Source organism: Mercenaria mercenaria, chromosome 6, assembly GCF_021730395.1.
Source record: "Mercenaria mercenaria strain notata chromosome 6, MADL_Memer_1, whole genome shotgun sequence".
NCBI classification, from domain to species: Eukaryota; Metazoa; Mollusca; class Bivalvia; order Venerida; family Veneridae; genus Mercenaria; species Mercenaria mercenaria.
Window position 1 is genome coordinate 26,269,700 of NC_069366.1, and position 24,965 is coordinate 26,294,664.

The window sequence follows — 24,965 nt, forward strand, 5'->3', positions numbered from 1 at the left end:
TTTATTTTTAGGTCTAGGATGATATGAAAATCTACTGACTCTCACTGAAATATAGGGGGTCATCACGTGACCACCTTTTATCCAATGAAAATGCTAGATATATTATGGGAGGTAAAACAAAGCAAAATGATTAAGGTGGCCGACTCAAATCACTTAATCCTTGGCAACTATGAGTTCAAGCCCTGCTTGCATCTTAATGCACAGAAATCATCCGGCTGCTTGTTCCTGAAATAATGTTGTGTAAGGGCACATGGGCTCTTCCTCCACCATCAAAGCAAATAAGAAGTTGCCATATGACCTAGAATGTGTAAGTGTGACAAAACAGAAGTAAACTTAAAAAAAAAAGCATATCAGTTTGAGAATTCACTCCTCTGCACTTTGTGTTTTACTTCGCTCTATAATTCTGCCTTACCAAAACCGTAACCCATAATTGTCACTTATCATTAGGAGAACATCAAACGAAATATCTCTCATAACCATGACGATAAGGAGAGTCCAATATGTTTTATCTATAAATAGATTAGACTGCGGCTATTAAACTGTCTAACTGCATTGAGAAATACGACGATTGGGAAGCCTGGAGGTAACATTTATATGACAGATTCAATTTCAAGTAATTGGAATTAAGTATTATAGGTACTGTCTGATCTTTTATCTTTAGGGACGTCTTTCATATAACAGGACATGTTTAGGAAATATATAATGTGGAATCTCTCTAATTTGAATGACTGAGACAAGCTGACATGTATTTAGTTGGTAGAGTTTTTGTTTAGAATCAAGTTCTAATACTGGCTGGTAATATTTTTATATGAGCCATGTCATGAGAAAACCAACATAGTGGGTTTGCGACCAGCATGGATCCAGACCAGCCTGCGCGGCTGTTTGCTAACAGTTCCTATAATTGCAATAGGCTTTGAAAGTGAACAGCATGGATCCTGACCAGACTGCGTGGATGCGCAGGCTGGTCTGGATCCATGCTGGTCACAAACCCACTACGTTGGTTTTCTCATGGCATGGCTTATATGATATTCAGAATTCTTAAGTTTTTAGTGTTTAGATGTAAGTAAATCACTTCCCAATTCCTATCTTTTATAATGCCAGGCACCTGAGACAGGTAGGCAATTGGTAATTATTATTTCGCTAACTGTCAGCTCACCAACTGGTCTCTCTTCAGGAAATTCCACCTAATGAATTTTACAGGGTAAACATAGAGGTCTGAAGAGAGAAGGGGTTTGGAGAGAAGCAGTTGTAGGGAGGAGTCACTTTATGTTCCATTTAAAATAGGAAACTTTTATTTTATTTATTTATTTTATTTTGTTGGGTTTAGCGTAGCACCGACACAATTTAGGTCATATGGTGACTTTCCAGCTTTGATGGTGGAGGAAGACCCCAAGTGCCCCTCCGTGCATTATTTCATCACGAGCGGGCACCTGGGTAGAACCACTGACCTTCCGTAAGGCTTCCTCACATGAAGAATTCAACGCCCCAAGTAAGGCTCGAACCCACATCGATGAAAGGCAAGTGATTTGAAGTCAGGGACCTTAACCACTCGGCCACAGAGGCACCTGGAAACATTTAAGACTGCTTGAGAAAGCAAACTTTTGATGGTAGTGGAAGTCACCCAGGTGCCCATCCAGGAATTATTGCAAGCATGGGCGGGCACCTGGGTAGAGCAACTAACCTTCCATAAGCCAGCTGGATGGCTTTCTCACATTAAAGAATTCAACACCCCTTAATGAGGTTTTTGAACCAAAAGAGGTCAAGGGCACGTGATTCAAAGTCAGTGACCTTCACACTCAGCCATGAAGTCGCGACTGAAGGAAAATGGCTTCTTTCTTTTTAAATAAGATTTGTGTGAGACAGAAAGCAGCTGCCAACTATGTTCTTCTCCCATCTTAGACATCTAAATCTTGGTTGACGAAATGTGTAAATTTCAGTTAGCTTCTATCAGCAGGATATAAATCGTTTCATTTTTCAAGACTCATGTGAGGTTAATGTGTGAAATTACGAGATGATTTTGTCTCTTGGACAATTTGATGCAGACACTAACTTATATGAATACGACTTTGCTGTATATTTGCATTCATCTAAAACCTAAATATACAATCATCTCAGGTTAAGTGTAAGACTACCATTTCAGAAGTTGTGAGCTCCCTAACCCTATGAGACAATGGTTTCTAATTAGATCTTTTTTAAAAGACAATATTTTTTTTGAAGTCATTCATCTTTCAGTACAGATTCATACCAGGAAGTTATCAGATATTTGTGGACTGGTACAGAATCTAGAAACACTGCTTAATATGTTAACTAATCACCATTCCATAACCTTAACAACGTTGAATAGTGACATTAATGCAATATCAAAGAAATATCTAAAATCCACATCTCTAAACTGAATGGAAACAGGAGCTTTTTATTTCTCTATTTTGACCAAACAGCATCCAATTTACAACAAAAAATCAACAATAATTAAGGAAATGCCATGAATTCTAGTGCATTGACGACATTCCAAAATTAATTAATAAAACAAGAGGCTATAAATTCCCCTGTTAATCAAGATCAGATCAGTTTTGTGTTACAACCAATCATTTAGCAGATAATAAACAAAAAACATTTGTTAACAAGCCTGTTCTTGGCAACAAATATGAAGATTACATGTACTCTTAAGCCATAATGGGAAATTTCTTTTCTTTATAATGTTCTATATAGTGACAGAAGCATCACTATTTTGTGATTTTCAATTCCAAAGGTCAAAAGCGTGACCCAAGAGGTCACAAGTGCAATCAGATGTCACAAATTCAATCCAGTAGGTCACAAATATAATCCAAGGGATAAAAAGTTAAATCCCAGAGGTCACAATATCAATCTGGGAAGACACAAGCTTAATCTTAAGGGACACAAATCAATCCCAGAGGACACAAGCTCAATCCTAAAAGACAAAAGTTCAATCCTAAAGGTCACAATTTCAATCCCAGAGGTCACAACTTCAATGCCAGAAGACACAAGTTCAATCCCAGAGGACACAAGTTCAATCCCAGAGGTCACAAATTCAATCCCAGAGGTCACAAATGCATTCCTGTAGGTCACAGGACACAAGTTCAATCTGAGAGGTTAAAAGTTCAATCCGACAGGTCACAAGTTCAATCTCTAACCAATCTTTGTTCCATGTGACAATCTAACTCATACCCTCTTTGGCTTCAGTGCAAAAAGTGGAAAACTATATGAGCCACGCCATGAGAAAACCAACATAGTGGCTTTGCGACCAGCCTGAATCCAGACAAGCCTGCGCATCTGCGCAGTCTAGTCAGGATCCATGCTGTTCTCTTTCAAAGCCTACTGCAATTAGAGAAACTGTTAGCTTACAGCATGGATCCTGACTAGACTGCGTGGATGCGCAGGCTGGTCTGGATCCATGCTGGTCGCCAAGCCACTATGTTGGTTTTCTCATGGCATGGCTCAGTCAATATCCTCTTTTTGTGCTCAAGTGACAATACTGCCTAAAGCAACTTTCCATTTCAGGCGACTACTATTAATAACATTGTGAAGGTCAAAGATCATCCCTTACCAACAGTTTCGCATATGGAGAAGAACTTCAGTTTTTATTGGTAATAAACCCTGAGACGAGAAAGCTAAAACTAAAATACATAGCTGCAGTACTGAGCAACAAACAAAAACAATTGTTTTAAAAAAATCTTGTTTCAATTCATTCCTATCAGAAAAAAACTACCCAAAATTGTAATGTTGAAGAAGGGGCATAATTTTGTAAAAATGCAGAGTTATGGGACCTACCACTGCATGTCAGATCATCACAGTGAACAAGTGTGTGAAGACTCAATCTATTCCCAGGAGTGTGTACTGAAATACATGCTTAATATACAAGAGGACATGATGGTCAGAATCGCTAACCTCTTCCCACATGACCCAGTTTTGAGTATGACGTCGTTTTTTCTATTATTTGAATAGTGACCTAGTTTTTGAGCTATGTGACCAGTTTTGAATTTGACAGCTATTATCAAGATAAAAATTCTGACCAATGTTCATGAAGATCCATTGAAAAATATGGTCTCTACAGAGGTTACAAGGTTTTTCTATTATTTGACCTATGACCTAGTTTTCAAAGGTACATGACCTGTTTGAAACTTTACCTAGATATCATCAAGGTGAACTTCTCATTAATTTTCATGAAGATCTCATGAAATATATGGCCTTAGAGAGTAAAGAAGGTTTTCTATTTTTATACCTACAGGCCTAGTTTTTGACGCACGTGACAAGTTTCAAACTGACTAGATATCATCAAGTGTGAACTTTAAGATTAATTTTCATGAAGATCCATGAAAAATATGGCCTTAGAGAGATCAAAAGATTTTAATAATTTGACTATGACCTAGTTTTGACCAGTTTCAAACTGACCTAGTATATCAGATGAACATTTAGACCAACTTTCATACAGTCCATGAAAAGTATGGCCTCTAGAGAGGTCACAAGGTGTTTTTTATTATTGACTACTGACCTAGTTTTTTTAAGGCCAGTGACCAGTTTCAAACTTGACCTAGATATCATCAAGGTGAACATTCTGACAATTTTTATGGAGATCCATTACAAGTATGGCCTCTAGAGAGGTCACAAGGTTTTTCTATTTTTGACCTACTGGCTAGTTTGACCGCACATGACCTGTTTTGAACTTGACCTAGATATCATCAAGAAGAACATTCAGACCAATATTCATACAGATCCATAAAAAATATGGCCTTAGAGAGGTCACAAGTTTTTTCTATTATTTAACCTACTGACTAGTTTTTGAGGGCACGTGACCACTTTCGAATTGACCTAGAAATCATCAAGATGAACATTCAGGACTAACTTTCATCCAAGTTCCATGAAAGTATGGCCTCTAGAGGGTACAAGGTTTTACTATTATTTGACCTACTGACCTAGTTTTTGATGGCAAGTGACCCACTTTCGAACTTGACCTAGATATCATTCAAGATAAACGTTCTGACCAATTTTCATGAAGATCTTGTGAATATATGGCTCTAGAGAGGTCACAGTTTCTATTTTTACTTCTGACCTAGTTTTTGATGGCACGTGACCCAGTTTCATATATGACTAGATATCATCAAGATGAACATTCAGACCAATTTTCTACGACCAATGAAAAATATGGCCTTTAGAGAGGTCACAGGTTTTTCTATTATTTGACCTACTGACCTAGTTTTTGAGGGCACTGACCCACTTTCGAACTTGACCTAGATATCATCAAGATGAACATTCAGACTAACTTTCATACAGATCCTGAAAAATATGGCCTCTAGAGAGGTCACAAGCTTTTTCTATTATTTGACCTACTGACCTAGTTTGTGGCACGGACCCACTTTCAACTTGACTTAGATATCATCAAGATGAACAGTCTGACATTTTCAGAAGATCTCATGAAATATTGGCTCTAGAGAGGTACAAGGTTTTTCTATTTTTAGACCTTACTGACCTAGTTTTGACGCACATGACCAGTTCGAACTTGACCTAGTATCATTAAGATGAACTTTCAAACCAACTTTCCTACAGATTCCATGAAAAATACACCTTTAGAGAGGTCACAGGTTTTTCTATTGTTTGACCTACTGACCTAGTTTGAAGCACGTGACCCAGTTTCGAACTTGACCTAGATATCATCAAGTTAATGTTATGACCATTTCATGAGACCTTTTAAAATATATGGCCTCGAGAGGTCACAAGGTTTTTCTATTTTTAGACCTACTGACCTAGTTTTTGATGGCACGTGACCAGTTTCGAACTTGACCTAGATTATCAAGTTGACATTCTGACAATTTTCATGAAGATTTATGAAATATATGGCCTCTGGAGAGGTCACAAGGTTTTCTATTTTAGACTACTGACCTAGTTTTTGAAGGCACGTGACCAGTTTCGAATTGACCTAGAATATCAGAGAACATTTGACCAACTTTCTAAAGATCCAAGAAAATGTGACTCTAGATGGTCACAGCAAAAGTTTACGGACGCACGCACGCACGGACGGACGACGGACGACAGACCGCACGATCACAAAAGCTCACCTTGTCACTTTGTGACAGGTGAGCTAAAAAAACTAAAAAATTGCATCAGCTGAAGAAGGGGCATAATTTTGCAAAAAAAAATAAAACAAGAATTATGGAACCTGTGCACTGAAATTCAGTGACCTTTGACCCCTAAGTGGGACCTTGACCTTGAAGCGGACATCCAGAATATGCGCTCTGCATGTCGTCTCGGTGTGAACATTTGCGCCAAGTTTCTTTACAATCCTTCAAGCAGTTCAAGAGTGTGATCTTGACCTTGAAGCGAGCCATCCAGAACATGTGCTCTGCACGTTGTCCCGGTGTGGTGAACATTTGCTTCATTTAGTTTCTTTGAAATCCTTCAAGGGGTTCAAGAGTTACAGAGTGGACACGAAATTGCTAACAGACAGAGGGACACTGGGGGTATAACATAATACGTCCATTCGGGCATATAAAAAGAAGATTCTTTTCATTTCACTCTTTTCCACCAATCTGATATATATCGCCCGACATTCCATATCAATAAATACAAATCAAACATTGTGAAAAGTGCTTCCTTATCACTGAAATCAGTAATTTCTGTTTTATTAACATGCATAAAGTGTGACTGGGATACTGTATTGTTTGAACAATTCAATTCAATCAACTCTTCCATACTTCAAGTAAATATTTGTTCACTATTATTGAATGTCTGGCTAAGTTTGTGAGATTTCTGGAGATTTTTTTCAGATATCATTTTCCTTTTGAAGCAGATAATAACTAGAAATTGCTTTTGTAAAAAAACACATGTCTCCCCCAATGCAAAGTCCTATAGGCAAGAAGTCAATAGGGGTCAGGAGTGAAATTCAGAGACACTGATGCTTGGCTGCAATAGGAATCATCTACTTGGCATGTCCAGTCATCCCGCTAAATTTCAACACTATTGTCCTAGTGGTTCTCAAGTCACTGTTCAGGCTCCTGTGACCTTGACCTTTGATCAAGTGACCTCAAAATAAATAGGGATCATCTACTCTGCATGTCCAATCAACCTATTAAGTTTCAACATTCTAGGTCAAGTGGTTCTCCAGTTATTCTCCAGAAATGATTTTACATGACCAGGCCCCTGTGACCTTGACCTTTCATAGACTGACCCCAAAATCAATAGGGATCATCTACTCTGCATGTTCAATCATCCTATGAAGTTTCAACATTCTGGGTCAAGTGGTTCTCAAGTTATTGATCGGAAATTGTTTTCCATGTTCAGGCTCCTGTGACCTTGACCTTTAACAGAGAGACCCAAAAATCGATAGGGGTCATCTACTCTGCATGTTCAATCATCCTATGAAGTTTCCACATTCTGGATCAAGAGGTTCTGAAGTTATTGATCGGAAATAGTTATCAATGTTCAGGCCCCTGTGACCTTGACCTTTAACGGAGTGACCCCAAAAACAATAGGGATAATTTATTCTGCATGAACAATCATCCTATGAAGTTTCAACATTCTGGGTCGAGTGGTTCTCAAGTTACTGACCGGAAATGGTTTTCAATGTTCAGGCCCCTGTGACCTTGACCTTTAACGGAGTGACTCCAAAATCAATAGGGGTCATCTACTTTGCATGTCCAATCATCTTATTAAGTTTCAACATTCTGGGTCATGTGGTTCTCTAGCTATTGATCGGAAAAGGTTTTCAATGTTCAGGTCCCTGTGACCTTGACCTTTGACAGAGTGACCCCAAAAACAATAGGGGTCATCTACTCTTCATGTCCAATCATCCTATGAAGTTTCAACATTCTGGGTCAAGTGGTTCTCTAGTTATTGATCGGAAATGGTTTTCCATGTTCAGGCCCCTGTGACCGTGACCTTTGACGGAGTGACCCCAAAATCAATAGGGGTCATCTATTCTTCATGACCAATCATCCTATTAAGTTTCAACATTCTGGGTCAAGTGGTTCTCTAGTTATTGATCGGAAATGGTTTTCAATGTTCAGGCCCCTGTGACCTTGACCTTTCACGGAGTGACCCCAAAAACAATAGGGGTCGTCTACTCCAGCAGCCCTACAATCCTATGAAGTTTGAAGGTTCTCGGTCAAATGGTTCTCCAGTTATTGCTTGGAAATGAAGTGTGATGTACGGACGGACGGATGTACGGACGGACAGGACAAAAACAATATGTCTCCCCCAGAGGGGGGGTGGGGGAGACATAATTTTCTAAGGCCCCCTGAATCTTTGATCTATAAAAATTACTGAAAATAAACTCAATCTTACATGAAGAATAAACAGCAGTATCATGAGTATGCAATGTTCTGAAAACTTTTGTCTGACATAAGGGTTTCATTAAAGTCTGAGGGACTAGGGTATCCCCCTGCTATAGTGGTCTGAAGCCCAAGCTTCTTTTCCTGTAGCAAGTGAAACTCTAAATAAGAGGACCCATATACGCCTCTCTACTTAGCAACTTTCCATATCAATAATTAATGAGAACCCTGCCATGACACCTCAGATTGGTACTCTGAAACTATCTTTACTGAACTTTGTTACATAGGTCTGTTTAAATGGTGATGACTCATAGATGATGTGAACAATGCAAGGATGATTCCACATCCAGTGCTGTTTGTTATGAATAAATTTTTCAACATATGTTTTATTCTCTTGGGATTTTTACTGAAAAAAAAAATATGTATGAAGCTTCAATCAGATTACAATATCACATTTCTGTAGAAACTCTCAAGTTCTAATTTTATTAACTTTCAAGCCCTTGTTTCATCCATCTGTCTATCCAGATTACCAGTATAATGTGAAATATGCATTTCTTTGTTAAAGGCAGCAGTTAACATCCCCTTTTGTTGCAAGAACAATTCAGATGATCTTGATAAATTAGTGTCATAAAATTGACACTTTTCAAGACAATAAACACTCTTGGTATCAAATCTTACCTTTTTGTCCACGAATGTTTTCCCAAAGGTGGTGGAAATTTTATAGAAACATTTTGCAAGGCAGGAGACAATTCTAGGACATGTCACAGCTGATCCCGTCACAACCTCCAACAACCTTGGTATGCTGCAAAATACAATACAACAGAATGATGTTCCGCAAAAGGACGGAAATAATTTATGTCTTAACCCTTACCCTGCTAAATTTCTAAAATGGACTGATCCATATTCAATTGGGCAGTACTAAAAGGACGGAAATAATTTTGTCTTAACCTTACCCTGCTAAATTTCTAAATGGACTGCTCCATCATTCAATTTGGGCAGTACCACTTATTATTTGAAGGGATGTTCAATTAAAATTTACTGACTGAATAGCAAACAGTGCAGACCATGATCAGCCTGGTCTACACTGGTCGCATATGCAGAACCACTTGCCGACAGCAGGCTAGAGGTTAACAAAAACAAGCTCAAGCACCTGTATGATTTCCTAATTACACAATTCCTTGGCTCACTGCCAAAACAGAAGTCTTTAAGGTGGTTGTGCATGTTCAAATTAAAAAATGCTACAATAAATCAAACATCACGCCTAAAAAATTCAACCAATAAATAAGATTTGAACTCAAGTCAAGTTTCTATGGGAAAAACACATTTTTGCTGATAATTTCATGTAAAGAAAATCTCCAAATATGTACATTTTGATAAAACTTCGTGGTTGTATATATTTCCTGCCATATGTTCAAAAAACAAAAAGGTCATTGTGCTTAATTTTGAGAAGTTTGCCTATGAAAAAAAGAAAAAAAAAAGACCAAATTTGAAGCCAATTTAATGACATTATTTGGAATATTTAACTAAAAATATTTTTAGTTTTTTATTTTATCTTCAGCAGAACAGTTATATTGCTAGTTTCATCAGTTTACACAAGAGTTATAATTTATTCACAGCAAGTTTTACCCTTATATTTAGGACTGACGTATTCTAGGTTCTCTTTATAAATGATGCTAAAAAATGATGACTTCCAGTGAAATAAACAAGCACTACTACATTAAAGCTAACTTGCCCTGGTTTTATTCCACTTGGATTTCTGGATAACTGATATAAAGCCATATCTTCCAGTGAAACACCTAGAAGAAAACTTGACCCAGACAATTAAATCGGAGACATCTTTCTATCTTATTACACCATGTTTGCTTTGACTACTCATCCTCTATCAATAAACAAATTAGATAACACCCAATTCTTGGTCTATTCTGCAGCCCTGATGCCCAAAGGTATTCAAATTAGTTTTGCTGTCTTGTCTTTTAGTCAGTTATCAACCATAATTCATTTGCATTCAGTGCAACATGAAATAATGTGAACTATATTCATGTTTACAGTGTCTGCCATTGACGAAATGATGTTCGGAGGGCCACCTTGGGTCTCTCTCCACCATCAAAGCTGGAAAGTCACCATATGACCAATAATTGTGTTGGTGTGACATTAACCCACCTCCCCACCCCACCCCCCAAAAAAAAACAAAACAAACAAAAAAATTTGAGCATCAATAAAACCTATTGACAATAACGTAAATATTAATGTATCATCAAAAAAAAAAGGTTTATCAGGTAAAAGTACATGAAAACTTGAAGTTGACTGGTTATAAACCACTATTCTAAACAAAACAGCTGACCAGCCATTTGCCATTTTTGCAAATATCTAAAAAAAAAATACTGTAAATACGAATACGAGTACAAATACGAATAATTTATTCAAGCATAAAACATTCATTACAATGTTTATAGCCTACACAAAGATATGTACAGTGTAAATATTTCTTTTTAATTAAACTGACATTTAGACTGATATGTGATATGTTGTTGATAACATATCAAAATTACAAATACATCAAATAATGCAAAGATATAATTTTATTCATTTTACTACCATACCCCAAGCCCGCCCGCTTAGCTCAATAGGTAAGAGCATTGGTCTACGGATCTCGGGGTCGCGAGTTCGATCCTTGGGTGGGGCATATGTTCTCCGTAACTATTTGATAAACGACATTGTGTCTGATATCATTAGTCCTCCACCTCTGATTCATGTGGGGAAGTTGGCAGTTACTTGCGGAGAACAGGTTTGTACTGGTAAAGAATCCAGGAACACTGGTTAGGTTAACTGCCCGCCGTTACATGACTGAAATACTGTTGAAAAACGGCGTTAAACCCAAAACAAACAAACAAAACCATACCCCAATATTTAAAGTCATAAAATTAAACATTTTAAAGTTATTTCGCAGAAAACAATGACTGTGAAATCATTAATATTCGTGGGGGACTAATTTTTGTGGATTTCATGGTTGAGTCAATCTATGAAATTTAATCCCAATGAAAAAGTAAAATTCCCATTCATCTTATGTTCAAAAAGTTGAAATCTACAAATTCATATCCCCACGAAATTGCCGTTTTGACCAAAACCACGAAATTTCATGCCCATGAAATTAAAAGATTTTACAGTATACACCATTTACAAAAATACATAAGTGTAGATTTTGATTATTTACTATTGCAGATTTTTATTGTATTACTGGAAAATATTTAAATATCACTCAAATAATTTTTAGCCTTTTACAATAGGACATGACACTATGTTATTTTTTGTCTTCCCTTTTATTGGTACATTTTGGTGACTTTTCAGAACTGTGTTGAAGCTGTAAAATGAAATATATATGATAGCAGAGTCCAAGTATAAATCCTGAATTTTTATCAAACATATATTGTTCTAAGCATGTGCTAAATTTCGGAATATAATAATCTGTCACTAGCTGTAGATGCAGACAGGAATATCCGATACGAGGGTAACTGTTTTGGCGGTAATGAGGCTCTACCTGATATTCAAATCTGCATTTACAACCAGTGGCAAATTATTTTTCTCTCATACCGCATTTAACGAATTATAGAATAAATATGGCAAAACAAGCTACTTTCTCTGTAGCACTCTTTCTTAGATAATTATAGTGTATTTAAACAAAGCACAGGAAATAAATGTCCATAAACAGAAGTGACATCATGACATTTTAATGACACACAACAACAAAGTGCCGGCTTACTTTTATCATTTGTAGCATAATGTTATGTTTTTTCCTTTAAGTAACTTATTTTGAATCAAGAAATATACAACAAGGAACAGACAGCAACCATCAAGGTATCTAATTTTTATTGTATTTCACAACATAGTAAATAAGTGCATGAATTGTAGTGAGTGAGTTGGGTTTTACGGCGAATCGACACAAAATGGTCATATATCGCCGAGACATGAAATTGGAAACTGTCATTAAAAGCATAAGATTCATCTGGCATGGGGTGGGGAGAGATGGGTTTTGCCAGCATGGGTAAAGACACGAGAACGGGGACTGGCATCTATCTGTAGCCATGCCTTCAACGGGAACTGGCATCTATCTGCATTCGTTCCTTGACAAGGAACTAGCATCTATAGGCAATTGTTCCTGGAATAGAAACTGGCCTTTCTCTGCATCTGACACACTTACTTCGACCTTCAAATTGCTTCTACTGACAGTAATCTAAGTCTAATAATTTACTCAATACACTAGCAGATTGTTTTCATCCCAGTGGAGAGAGTTTTCACAAACAATGTCAGAATTGCTACAGCATTAACAACGATGAACCCAATTTGGCATTTCTCCTTAGAAATATACCAGAAAATGAGGTATCATTCATGTGTCATTCTTGATTGATTAGTCAGTAAAAATTTGATTATGCCAACAGATGTTCTGGAGTAGTTTATACAAGCATACCTGTATTGAAATAACTTTGATAAAAAATTACAATTACAATTTTACAGTAAGTTTCTATAAATGGAAATATATTTAAATTCATATTGTTTACATATGGGTATGTATTAAACTTTAAAGAATGCAGGAGATGTTTTCAAAATTGCATATATTGTATGAAAATTATGGCAATTTTTATATTTTTCAAATTCCATTAAGCAATTTTAGTTTACATGAGGTGGCTTTTAATGAGCCCATCAGAACATATAGTGTGAAATCATTTAATGCTGTGGACAGGAACAGTGTGTGTGTGTCTACTTGTAGCAGTGAGCACAATGCCCAACTTTAGAGTGCTGCCTCACTAGAATATCATGCCGTAGACATGTGACATGATACCCCACCCAGTCACATTATACTGACACCGGGCTGACCAGTCCTAGCACTACCCACTTAATGCTGAGCGCCAAGCGAGGAAGCTACTAATACCATTTTTTACGTCTTTGGTATGACGTGGCCGGGGATCGAACCCACGACCTCCCACACGACCGGACGCTCTACCACTAGGCTACCGAGACAGTGTGGACAGGAACAGTTATGTAACCTAAATTAGTAGTATTCAGTTAATTTCATAATGGAGAAGGTATGGGTGAAATTTTGATCATTAATTGTGATGTGTACTTATTGAGTTACTAATTGACTGTCATATACAAGCAGAATACTGTTGGAAAAACTGACAATGTACGCAAAAGGTTCAAACTCATTCAAATTAATAGCACTTAATATAATGAAGAAGAAAATAAATATAAATGTAAAGTTTACAAATTCATAATACATATATACAACTAGATTCCACAAATTGCTGCTTTTACTGAGACATATTAAAAGTTGATCAAGCAAATCCATGTGGAGACAATTTCATAAATAATCTGAAAATAAAATTCATTTGCAATGCAGTTTCAAGAATCACAGAAAAACACTAAAAACAACGTAGAAATACACAATACTTGCATGCTGATGACAACAATTATAGATGCCCTGTTAATACCTACATATCTTGCCTTAATTCAATTATATTATGTTGTAATAATGGCAACTGCATAAACTAAAATTCATTAAGTTAAACACCATGTTTAGCTATAAATAGCGGACTGTCTAACTGCAAATTAACAGCCCACTTCATAAATTCCTTTCATTTTGTATACTGATACTGATAACTTGTACTATAAAGTAAAATATACAGTCAAACATCATTCCCACGAACTCAATGAGACCACCAACATTTGTTCGATTTATCAGTAGTTTGAGCCATCAAACAATATACATAATAAAGGAATTATGCCAGGACCCAATGATGAGTTTGAGCAAGGGGCAGTTTTCAGATTATCTAAGTTCAAGCTAATGAAGTTTGACTGTACATGATGTATGTGGTATGTTCGGCTTTAACTACATTTCTCTTTTCTAAATGTTTATATACTTACAGATTATTTACAACCCAGCTGAGATTATCCCAGGGCTCAAACCATTCTTGATCTATATGTTCTTCAAACAGTTTCACCATGGCAACCAAACGTTTCCTGTTTCCTGCCACTGTTGTCATATCTGTCAGTGGTGAACTGGACCCAGTAAATTTTGCATTAGCTGAAATGAAACACACTATTGTATTAACCCTTACCATGCTGGACATGACTGGTTCTGCCTTTGTAATCAATGCAGTCTGATCATGATCTGCACTGTTTGCCATTTTGTCAGTACCTTTTTGGTAAGCACTCCTTTTAACAGTTAATGGTACTGTCCGAATTGAAAGATGGACAAGTTCATTATAGAAATTTAGCAGGCTAAGGGTTAATCTTGGAACAATTTTTATTTCATCAGCCTAACTAGCAGATTATGTAACAAGTAGACAGACAGAATATATTTGATGTCTACAGATCTGATGTTTGTCAATTGTTCTTTATTCCTTAGACAATTTACATCATTAAATTTTAGAAATAATTTGACATTTAACTTCACAAATTCTTTGAAACAAGCAGACTTCAGAATTTCAGTGTGTTTTGACTGTAAATAAAAATAACAAGAGCTCGTAGAACACGAAATGCCCCCTTTGATGCATTCAGTAATTGCACAAGAAACAGAAATTACTTGCTCACTGTAAACAAAAGTTCTACTGTTCTGGTTCAATGTGACCTTGACCTTTGACCTACTGACCTCAAAATCAACAGGGGTCATCTGCTGGTCGTGATCAACCTCCCTATTAAGTTTCGTGATCTTAGGCCCAAGCATTCTCAAGTTATCATCCGGAAAGGGTTTAACTGTTCTGGATCAATGTGGCCTCGACCTTTGGCCTACTGACCTCATAGAGGTCATCTACTGGTCATGACCAATCTCCCTATCAAGTTTCATCATCTTACGCCAAGCGTTCTCAAGCAATCATCTGGAAACAGTTTAAGTGTTCAGGGTCACTATAACCTTGACCTTTGACCTACTGACCTCAAAATCAATAGGGGTCATCTGCTGGTCACGATTAACCTCTCTATCAACTTTCATGATCCTTGGCCAAAGCATTCTTGAGTTACTGTCTGGAAACCGTTCAACTGTTCCTGGCCAATGTGACCTTGAACTTTGACCTAATGACCTCAAAAACAATAGGGGTCATCTGCTGGTCATAACCAACCTCCCTATCAATTTTCCTGATCCTAGGCCAAATCGTTCTTGAAATATCGTCCAGAAACCGTTTTACTGTTCCTGGTCACTCTGACCTTGACCTCTGACCTACTGATCTCAAAATAAATAGGGGTCATCATCAAATTTCATGATCCTAGGCCCAAGCGTTCTTGAGTTTTCGTCCGGAAACTGTTTTACTGTTCCGTGTCACTGTGACCTTCATCTTTGACCTACTGACCTCAAAATCAATAGGGGTCATCTGCTGGTCATGATCAACCTCCCTATCAACTTTCATGATCCTAGGCCCAAGTGTTCTTGAGTTATCATCCGGAAACTGTTTAACTGCTCCGGGTCACTGTGACCTTGACCTTTGACATACTGATCTCAAAATCAATAGGGATCATCTGCTGATGATAACCAACCTCTCTATCAACTTTTATGATCCTAGGCTAAAGCGTTCTTGAGATATCATCCAGAAACGGATTGGTCTACATTACAACCGACGGACAGACATCTGCAAAACAATACACCCCTCCTTCTTTGAAGGGGGGCATAAAAATCTTAAATTATAACTGTAACTTTCAGTATCTTACATTCTCCATCTGCCATGCTGGCCATGGTTTCCTGCAGTCTATCAGTATATGGTCCACTTTCTAAGACAGACACGTACAGGAAGGGAACCAGCTCTTCCAGTGTTGTCACATGCAGCAGGAACCGTCCCTCATTTAGGGGTATCATCCCCCCTGGAGACTTCTGGGATGTAATGGCAGCCTTTGAAAACATGAAAAAATTTCAATACAAACTCACCATTTAAATTATGTTTTAAAATAAAATACCTCTACTGTCTCATTCCTTAACTGGAAACAATAGCAGACTGGCAGACTGGCATAAAAAATAAAATTTAAGTATGAAAAGGGGCATAATTTGGTCAAAAATACAAATCAGAGTTATGGGGATTGTTACCACACATGCAGATGATGATGATAAAGACACAGTTTAAGTATCAAGTCATTATCTTATATTGTACTAAATTTTAAGTTATATCCAGAAAGCGAAAATTGCCAAAAAACTTTAAAGTATGAAAGGGGCATAATTCTGTCAAAAATACATTTACAGTTATGGGGATTGTAATCATATATGCGGATGATGAGTATAAAGAAATATTTTTAATTTCAAGTCATTATCTTTTAAAGTACCAAAGATATATCTATAAACGAAGCTTTCTAAAAATTTAACATGAAAATAATTCCAAGTATAACAACTTGGTGACCTTGACCATATGTATAATGGGCCCAGCCCCTGCACATATTTTGTTTGTATGCTGGACAATGTTTATGTGAAGTTAAAGTAAGATATAAGCAATAGTAACAAAGAAATGACAGAAAAACAAAGGTTGTCGAAAAGCTTTAACCAAGAAAGTTCACGCCCACGCCGACACTGGCCCCGGGCCGAGTAGAATAGCACCCCTATTCTCTGAATAGTAGAGCTAAAAATCTATTATATTAGTAGTTTTCAGATCAAATTACTTAAACAATATTTTGCATTCCTTTCACGTTTAGATTTTTGGTCAAGAATAAGCCACATTAAAACTTACATGTTAAATTTCTTTCCCCTAGCGTATTTATTGACAAGACACACAAGATCCAAAGTTACTATGAGTAATTAGTATAATTTATGAAAGTTTTGTTACACTTCATGTGTAATGAAAGAATGGTATAAGTAACAAGAGCTGTCTCCATAGGATGACACATGCCCCCGATGGCACTTTGAATGAATAGTTATGGCCGATGTTAGAGTTTAGGACCTTTGACCTACAGACCTGGGTCTTGCGCGCGACACGTTGTCTTACTGTGGTACACATTCATGCCAAGTTATTTGGAAATCCATCCATCGATGACAAAGATATGGACCGGACACGCCCATCAATGCACTATCCTTTAACGTCTAAGTGTGACCTTGACCTTTGAGCTACGGACCTGGGTCTTGTGCGCGACATGTCGTCTTACTGTGGTACACATTCATGCATAGTTATTTGAAAATCCATCCATCGATGACAAAGATATGGACAGGACAGGCCCATCAATGCACTATCCTTTAACATCTAAGTGTGACCTTGACCTTTGAGCTACGGACCTGGGTCTTGCGCGCGACACGTCGTCTTACTGTGGTACACATTCAAGCCAAGTTATTTGAAAATCCATCCATCGATGACAAAGATATGGACCAGACACGAAAATTGCGGACAGACTGACAGACTGACAGACCGAGAGACGGTTCAAAAACTATATGCCTCCCTTCGGGGGCATAAAAACACCCAGTAGTTTGATCACATCTGGTGAATAAAATGTCAACAAGAGGGCCATGATGGCCCTAAATATATCGCTCACCAGAGTTGATCTGGCCTACTGACCTAGTTTTTGAACCCACATGACCCTGTTTCGAACTTGACCTAGAGATCACCAAGACTAACATTCTGACCAAGTTTCATAAAGATTGGGTCAAAAATGTGGTCTCTAGAGTGTTCACAAGCTTTTTATGCTTTAAACATGGTCAGTGATGTTAGAAATCAACTTACTGATGCTTTTAAGGCATAATCCCCTTATTTGTATTCATTTTTTGACACAAAAATAATTAACGAAATGTCCCACGTTATAAAAAAAATTTACAGACCTACCTACCCTAATTTTATTTAGCATGTTACCAGAAACAAACATTTTTTTTTTATGTCTTAAACAAGCATTGTCTGGTTGTTAAAATCATGTGTGTCTGATACTGGCTTAAACCATGGGTAACTACTAAAAGATCAGAGATAATAATTAAGCAGATGCTACTTATATATTGAAAGAAAAAACTGTACAGATTTGCATCATGTGGTTTGCTTATTAAAACATAAAACTGTCAAAAAATACTTTTCCCCAGCTTTTGTTATTTTTGTGAATAAGACATATTTCCTTATTCAAGTCAAGTATTTCATTCCCCTGAATATGTCGTAACAACGTAAAATTTCATGCTCTAAACTGTGTGATTTAGATATGACACTTGTAACGTCTATTTTATAATTGAGGTGTGTGTGTGATGCTAAATGTATAATATGATGTATGTGTAACATCATGTCATAAAGCAAGTGCAATGCTTATGCAAAATATATACAAAAAAGTATGTCACAAGAAGTGTCACTGTTGTTAGGGAATTATTTCACTAGACACGTAACCGTGTGTTATTTTACGGAACAAGTAATTTTTTCATTACTGCGTTTTAGAGAAAAATATCCCTGGACATGCGACAATAGCAAACAAACCTGGAGATTTTTTCTTATTTATGTGTCAGAGTAATCATGGTTATGTGTCGATGTAAATTAGCAATTATCATGTTGGACATGATTGATTCTGTCTTTGCGACCAGTGTAGATCATGATCAGCCTGTACATCTGTGCAGTCTGATCAAGATCTGCACTGTTTGCCATTCAGTCAGTATCTTCTTGGTAAACACCCCTTTTAACAGTTAATGGTACTGTCCAAATTGAAAGATGGACAAGTTCATTACAGAAATTTAGCAGGATAAGGGTTAAATAGCAGTGACTGTACTTGCTAATTTAGCAGGAAATTGTTCCACCTGAATAATATCTCAGATCATACTGTTACCATTTAACATGAAAATTCCAAAAAAAAGATAAAGTTGCGCATTAAATGAGTTTAAGTTTTAAAGATAATTTTGTTTGAACATGGTCAAAGTATAGTTTTTCATCATAGATCTACCTATTATTAGACCCATTTTAGAATATTAGCGAAAATGACTATCCAGAGTATTTGTTACATTTGTTTGTTTTTTTGTTTTTTTTGTTGGGTTTAACATCACACCTACACAATTATAGGTCATATGGCAACTTTCCAGCTTTTAATGGTGGAGGAAGAACCCAGGTGCCCTTGCGTGCATTATTTTATCACAATCGGGCACCTGGGTAGAACCACCAGCTGGATGGCTTCATCACATGAAGAATTCAATGCCCAAATCAAGGCTCAAACCCACATCCATGAAGGGTAAGTGATTTGAAATCAGTGACCTTAACCACTTGCCCATGGAGGCCCCATAGTTATCAGAGGCTTAGAGAATTTTTAATACTGTGAAATCATTTAATTTCGTGGGCATGAAATTTCGTGGTTTTGGTCAAAACGGCAATTTTGTGGGGATTATGAATTCATGGATTCATTCGCTTGTAAACATTATACCCCTGATGAAGGCATTGAAAGCCGAAACTAGTTGGCAATAAATTAAAAACCAGTTTGAAGTTGTTCTTCCATTTTCAATTGTATTAACTTTTGAACATAAAATGAATGGGAATTTTACTTGTTCATTGGGATTAAATTTCGTGGATTGACTCAACCACAAAATCCACGAAAATTAGTCCCCCACGAATATTAATGATTTCACAGTAGTCCAAACTTAAAAGCAGAGGACCCATAATGACAATCAGACAATCTTTGTGATTTCGTTTTCTCGTCGGTTGGTTCGTCTTTCTTTGGCCATAAATGAAGCTCATATGAGCAAATATTTCATCTAAATGCGGTGTCAACCGGAAAATGCCGAAATCACATAATGAGGAAACAGGTCCATTACCTTAAGATGATGATGCTTTGTTTAGAAGAAGTAAAACAAAACAACAAAAGTTATATATAACTGCATATATATACATTATGTATTGAACTCACATTCTTGATTGCGTGTATTCAAATTGTGATTTTTTTACTTGGCACTTAACAATTTTGAATTGTTATTGACTAAGACTTGAAAATTACGAATAACTATCTTTATGATTACCCTTATATTCTGTTAATTGTTTCATTGATTGATTTTTTTCATTCAATTATTCTCTTCCAGATAATTTATAAAAACAAGGAATTTGAAAGATAGGGGTGAGTGTCAAATCATGGTTTAAAGAATCCATTATACTAATAGTTTTCAAATCCAACTATTCAATCTATATTTTGTTTTCCCTTCCCATTTAGTTTTTCAGTCAAGAAAATGTCACATTAAAAATGACAGGCTACATACTTTCCTCTATTGCATTCATAGACTAAAGAAAATTAAGTACAAAAAAGGGAGATAATAAAAAACATATTCAAGACCAGTTATAATTCTTTCTCTCATTGCCATCTATCATTATGTCAATGTTTCATTACACATTTTTCAGTGGTCAATTAAGAAATTATTCAATTAAGAAATTATTCAAATGTTGTTCTGCACTCCACCTTATTGCCATCTATTATTATGTCATGTTTCGTTGTATTTCCCTCAAAGGATCTGATGTTATTGTCCTGACAAATGATAATAAAAAAGGGGAGATAATTCAAAAACTGTTCAAGAGTGAGTTATGTTTCTTTCACTTTGCACTCTGTCTCATTACTAGCTATCATAATGTTGGGTTTCATTACATTTCCTTTAGTGGTTAAAAAATTATCATCTAGGAAAAAAACATGCCACAAACAGAAAGACTGAAGGATGGACAGATTGACTTTTGCAAATTAGCAGATAAAAACAACTACTCATTATCATATTGGTTACTATAAATAATAAATAATCAAAAGTAAGCTGCTAAGTCTATGCAACATTTTTAAAAAAGCTTTTGAAGTCAATACATGACTGTGAAGAAAAGCACTTGAAGAGTCAAAATAACTTGGGTCACAGTGTAGCTAAGAATGTTTTGATACGAACTAAAACTACCTTTACTAACCATTCGTGAAAACATGTCAGTTCAGCAGTTTGATATAAACATGTCTATTATTCAATATGAATGGATCAGTCGTTGATCAAGAAAATGCTAACACTTATATACTGACAAATCATCGAAGGAACAATACCTGGTTTTGTTTTTGTTGGGTTTGACGTCAGACTGACACAATTACAGGTCATATGTCGACTTTCTAGCTTTTGATGGTGGAGGAAGACACCAGGTGCCCCTCCGAGTATTATTTCATCACGAGCAGGTACCTGAGTAGAACAACTGACCAGGGAGGCTTTCTCATATGAATAATTCTATGCCCCTCTAGGCTCGAACCCATATTGGTGAGGGGCAACTGATTTGAAGTGTTCAACCTTAACCACTGATCCATAAAGGCCTCACACAATACCTGGTAGACCTGTTCATCTATATCAGTTATAAATGAGCCGCACCATGGGAAAACCAACATAGTGGCTTTGCGACCAGCATAGATCCAGACCAGCCTGCATATCCGCGCAGTCTGGTCAGGATCAATGCTGTTCACTAACAGTTTCTCTAACTGCAATAGGCTTTGAAAGCGACCAGCATGGATCCTGACCAGACTGCGCGGATGCGCAGGCTGGTCTGGATCCATGCTGGTTGCAAAGCCACTATGTTGGTTTTTTCATGGCGCGGCTCAAATAATAAACATGCTTATATATCCCTACTCAATTGCCACATGTTCCTAAATCATTAGTACTTTCATATCTTTTCCTATTTTTAGTTTACATACCAGAAAGCTTTACTGACTCCATTCTACGTTCATAGGCAATATTGAAATAACGTTTTTCTAACCATGTAATTTTGCATATTCTCTATTTGGACAGCTTCTCTATCTGTTTTTAACATAAAATTTAAAGCATTATGGAACTACATGAGAACAGAGCTAAACTGTAGATTTATGTATCCTATAAAATCAATATTGAGACAAATTTAATTCTTGTTCATGTTTGCATATAATTATGTAGTTAAGGATGAGAATCAGACCTTGAGAAACAAAACTCAAGCAACACTAAATCATAGAAAGAAAGAGTTGTTTGACATGAAAATTGAACAGCATGTAAAGCATGTATATTACTTTACGAAACTAGTGTCAGTAGACTGATAAAAACATTGAATTCCGGAAAAGGACCGCCTAAAGGGGCTCCACTTCCGGACAGTTAAACACCTTTAAAAACTCACCATTTTTAAAGAACTGTTACACATGTTCGTTTTGATGCATTTGCAATAGCATGCGAGTGATGAAATTTCGCATAACAAAGTGGAACACAGTTTTCAGCAATTGTTTATCTTTATTTCTTTACAAATGGCATTCATTGTCAAAGGGAGACAACTTTTCCGGAATACTTTAGGTACAAATGTCATTCATTTTCAAAGGGAGACAACTTTTTCGGAATACTTTAGGTACAAATGGCATTCATTTTCAAAGGGAGACAACTTTTTCCGACTATTTTAAGTAATCGTCGAGAAAAAGTTGTTTCCCTTTGAAAATGAATGCCATTTGTAAAGAAATAAAGATAAACAATTGCTGAAAACTGTGTCCCACCTTGTTATGTGAAATTTCACCACTCGCACGCTATTGCAAATGCATCAAAACGAACATGTGTAACATTTCTTTGAAAATGGTGAGTTTTTAAAGTGGTTTGACTGTCTGGAAGTGGGGCCCCTATAGGCAGTCATTTTCTGGAATTCAATGTTTATATCAGTATACTGACACTTGTTTCGTAACATAATATACATCTTTTACATGCTGTTTAATTTTCATGTCAAACAAATCTTTCTTTCTATATGATTTGGTGTTGTTTGATATTTGTTTCTCAAGGCCTTCTTCGTAACCTTAATCACTACACCAAACTGTCAGCTGATAACTGTCTGATAAATCCAAGTAATTTGCCCACCTTGTATTATAAACAGCTATTTCATGGAGATCTAAATCCACTGATTTCAACTTTTGAAGAAAAAATGTGTAGGGACTTTGCTTGTTACTTTGGGATTTTATTTTGTGGATGGATGGAAGAATAAAGTCCACGAAAATTAGTCCTCCACAAATATTAATGATTTCGCAAAATTTAATTTTGAAACTTTAGACTACTGAATGAAAGAGGTAAGTGTACTTCAGCCTCAGTGTACAAGTATGAAATCACACCTCTCCAGTATGTTACATTTCATGATTTGTTCCTAACCAAATATACAGCTTTTGGGGGAAAAGGAAAAGAGAAAAGGAAACTACAACCAAATATACAATAAAGCTTTTGGGAAAAGGGGAAAAGGGAAAATACAGCTAACAAAGGGTAATCTATGAGTGGAAGCTATTTAAAAATACAGTTAAAACATCTAGCGACACTGTTAATGCAGAGCTTATGAATGCATTATTTCACATATTCTTGTAAATAAACATTTTCAATGACTTTAAGAAACTGACCTTCCTTTTAAACTTTTACTTGGGTCAGTTAAATTTTTGTCATACATTTTATATACCAAATGTTTATGGACTACACTGGTCTTTTTAACATTTTTGATTAACTTATATATTTAAATGAAGCATTTAGATAATCAACAAAATTTAATATAAAAGACGTATGCAGATTACCAGCCTTCATTAAGACAGGTCATCCAGTATGAAGACGACCAGCCTTCATTAAGGTGAGTCATCATCTTCACACTGAAACCAATATAATATATGGTTGAATCTGCCTTAACATCTGTATTAAGCAGCTAATTGCCTTAAGCAGCCTGTCAATTAACTTCCAATACTGACATTTTGTTCTTATGTTTACTTGTCTTAAGCAGCCAGTCAAGGTAGTGAAAAAATCTGGCAAAATGCAAGTTTAACTGTAATGATAACTAAAGTAAGCAACAATGAAAAATTCTATTTTTTTTCTCTAAATGTGCGAAATCTTTACGGCAAGTGATTCTGCCTTTATGACCAGTGCAGACCAAGATCAGCCTGCACATCCGTGCAGTCTGATCATGGTCTGCACTGTTCGCTATTCAGTCAATAAATTTTCAGTAAACACCCCCCTGAATTATAAATGGTATTGCCCAAATTGAATGAAGGACCAGTCCATTATAGAAATTTAGCAGGCTAAAGGTTAATAATGTTTTTGACTTAACAGTCACTTTATATATAAAAGACATGGAAGGATTTTTAGAACATCACTGGAACTTTGTAACTGATTCAATTTAATAATAATCATATTTCAAAGTTATTAATCTGAATCATTTCAAAAGCTATGATAAAGAAAGAATTTCTCCTACATATTGATGAAATTCATCCTTTGTGTACAATGATGCACAACTCACACTAGCATTCTGATCATCCTCTTGAGGCTGCCAGTAAACTGTACTTTACTGTACTCATTTTTTCTTCAAAAATCTGTTTTCTTTCTGGTTGTTTAGAAATTCTGATCTGTTTCCCACAGGACAAGAGGAACCATATTAAACCTGCTTTGCTCACCTGGCCAATTTTCAACTCCATACTTAGATAGTGTCAAAAACTTTAACTTGCCACAACACAACCCATTATGATTATAAAACTAATGCTAATAAAAGAACAAAGTCAAATTATGGTTAAAATAAAAATAAAAATGAAAAAGGGGTGACAAATTAAATGAAAAATTTAAAGCTGATCATATTTACAATCCCTGTCAGCAAGTTGTGATCAGGTGAGCAACACAAGATAACACCACTACACCACATTTACCCCAGTTAGTATTAAAAAAAGAACACTTACTGGTACACATGGAACATCCTTAAGTAGGCAAAAAAGAAAATATACATATATAAAGGAAGTTGAAAAACATGTTTACACGAAACTTATTAGTAGTGG

The 24,965-nt window shown here is 36.3% G+C and overlaps 1 protein-coding gene across 1 annotated transcript in view; it reads right to left on the bottom strand.

Annotated features, from left to right (window-relative positions):
• The window catches only part of LOC123549353 (RAB11-binding protein RELCH homolog), a 140,844-nt gene that overhangs the window by 86,609 nt on the left and 29,270 nt on the right, over positions 1–24,965 (bottom strand). Inside the window, 4 exon segments of the mRNA XM_053545460.1 lie at positions 5,506–5,551; positions 8,961–9,084; positions 14,199–14,358; positions 15,975–16,152. Of these exon segments, the coding sequence (XP_053401435.1) occupies positions 5,506–5,551; positions 8,961–9,084; positions 14,199–14,358; positions 15,975–16,152 (508 nt within the window).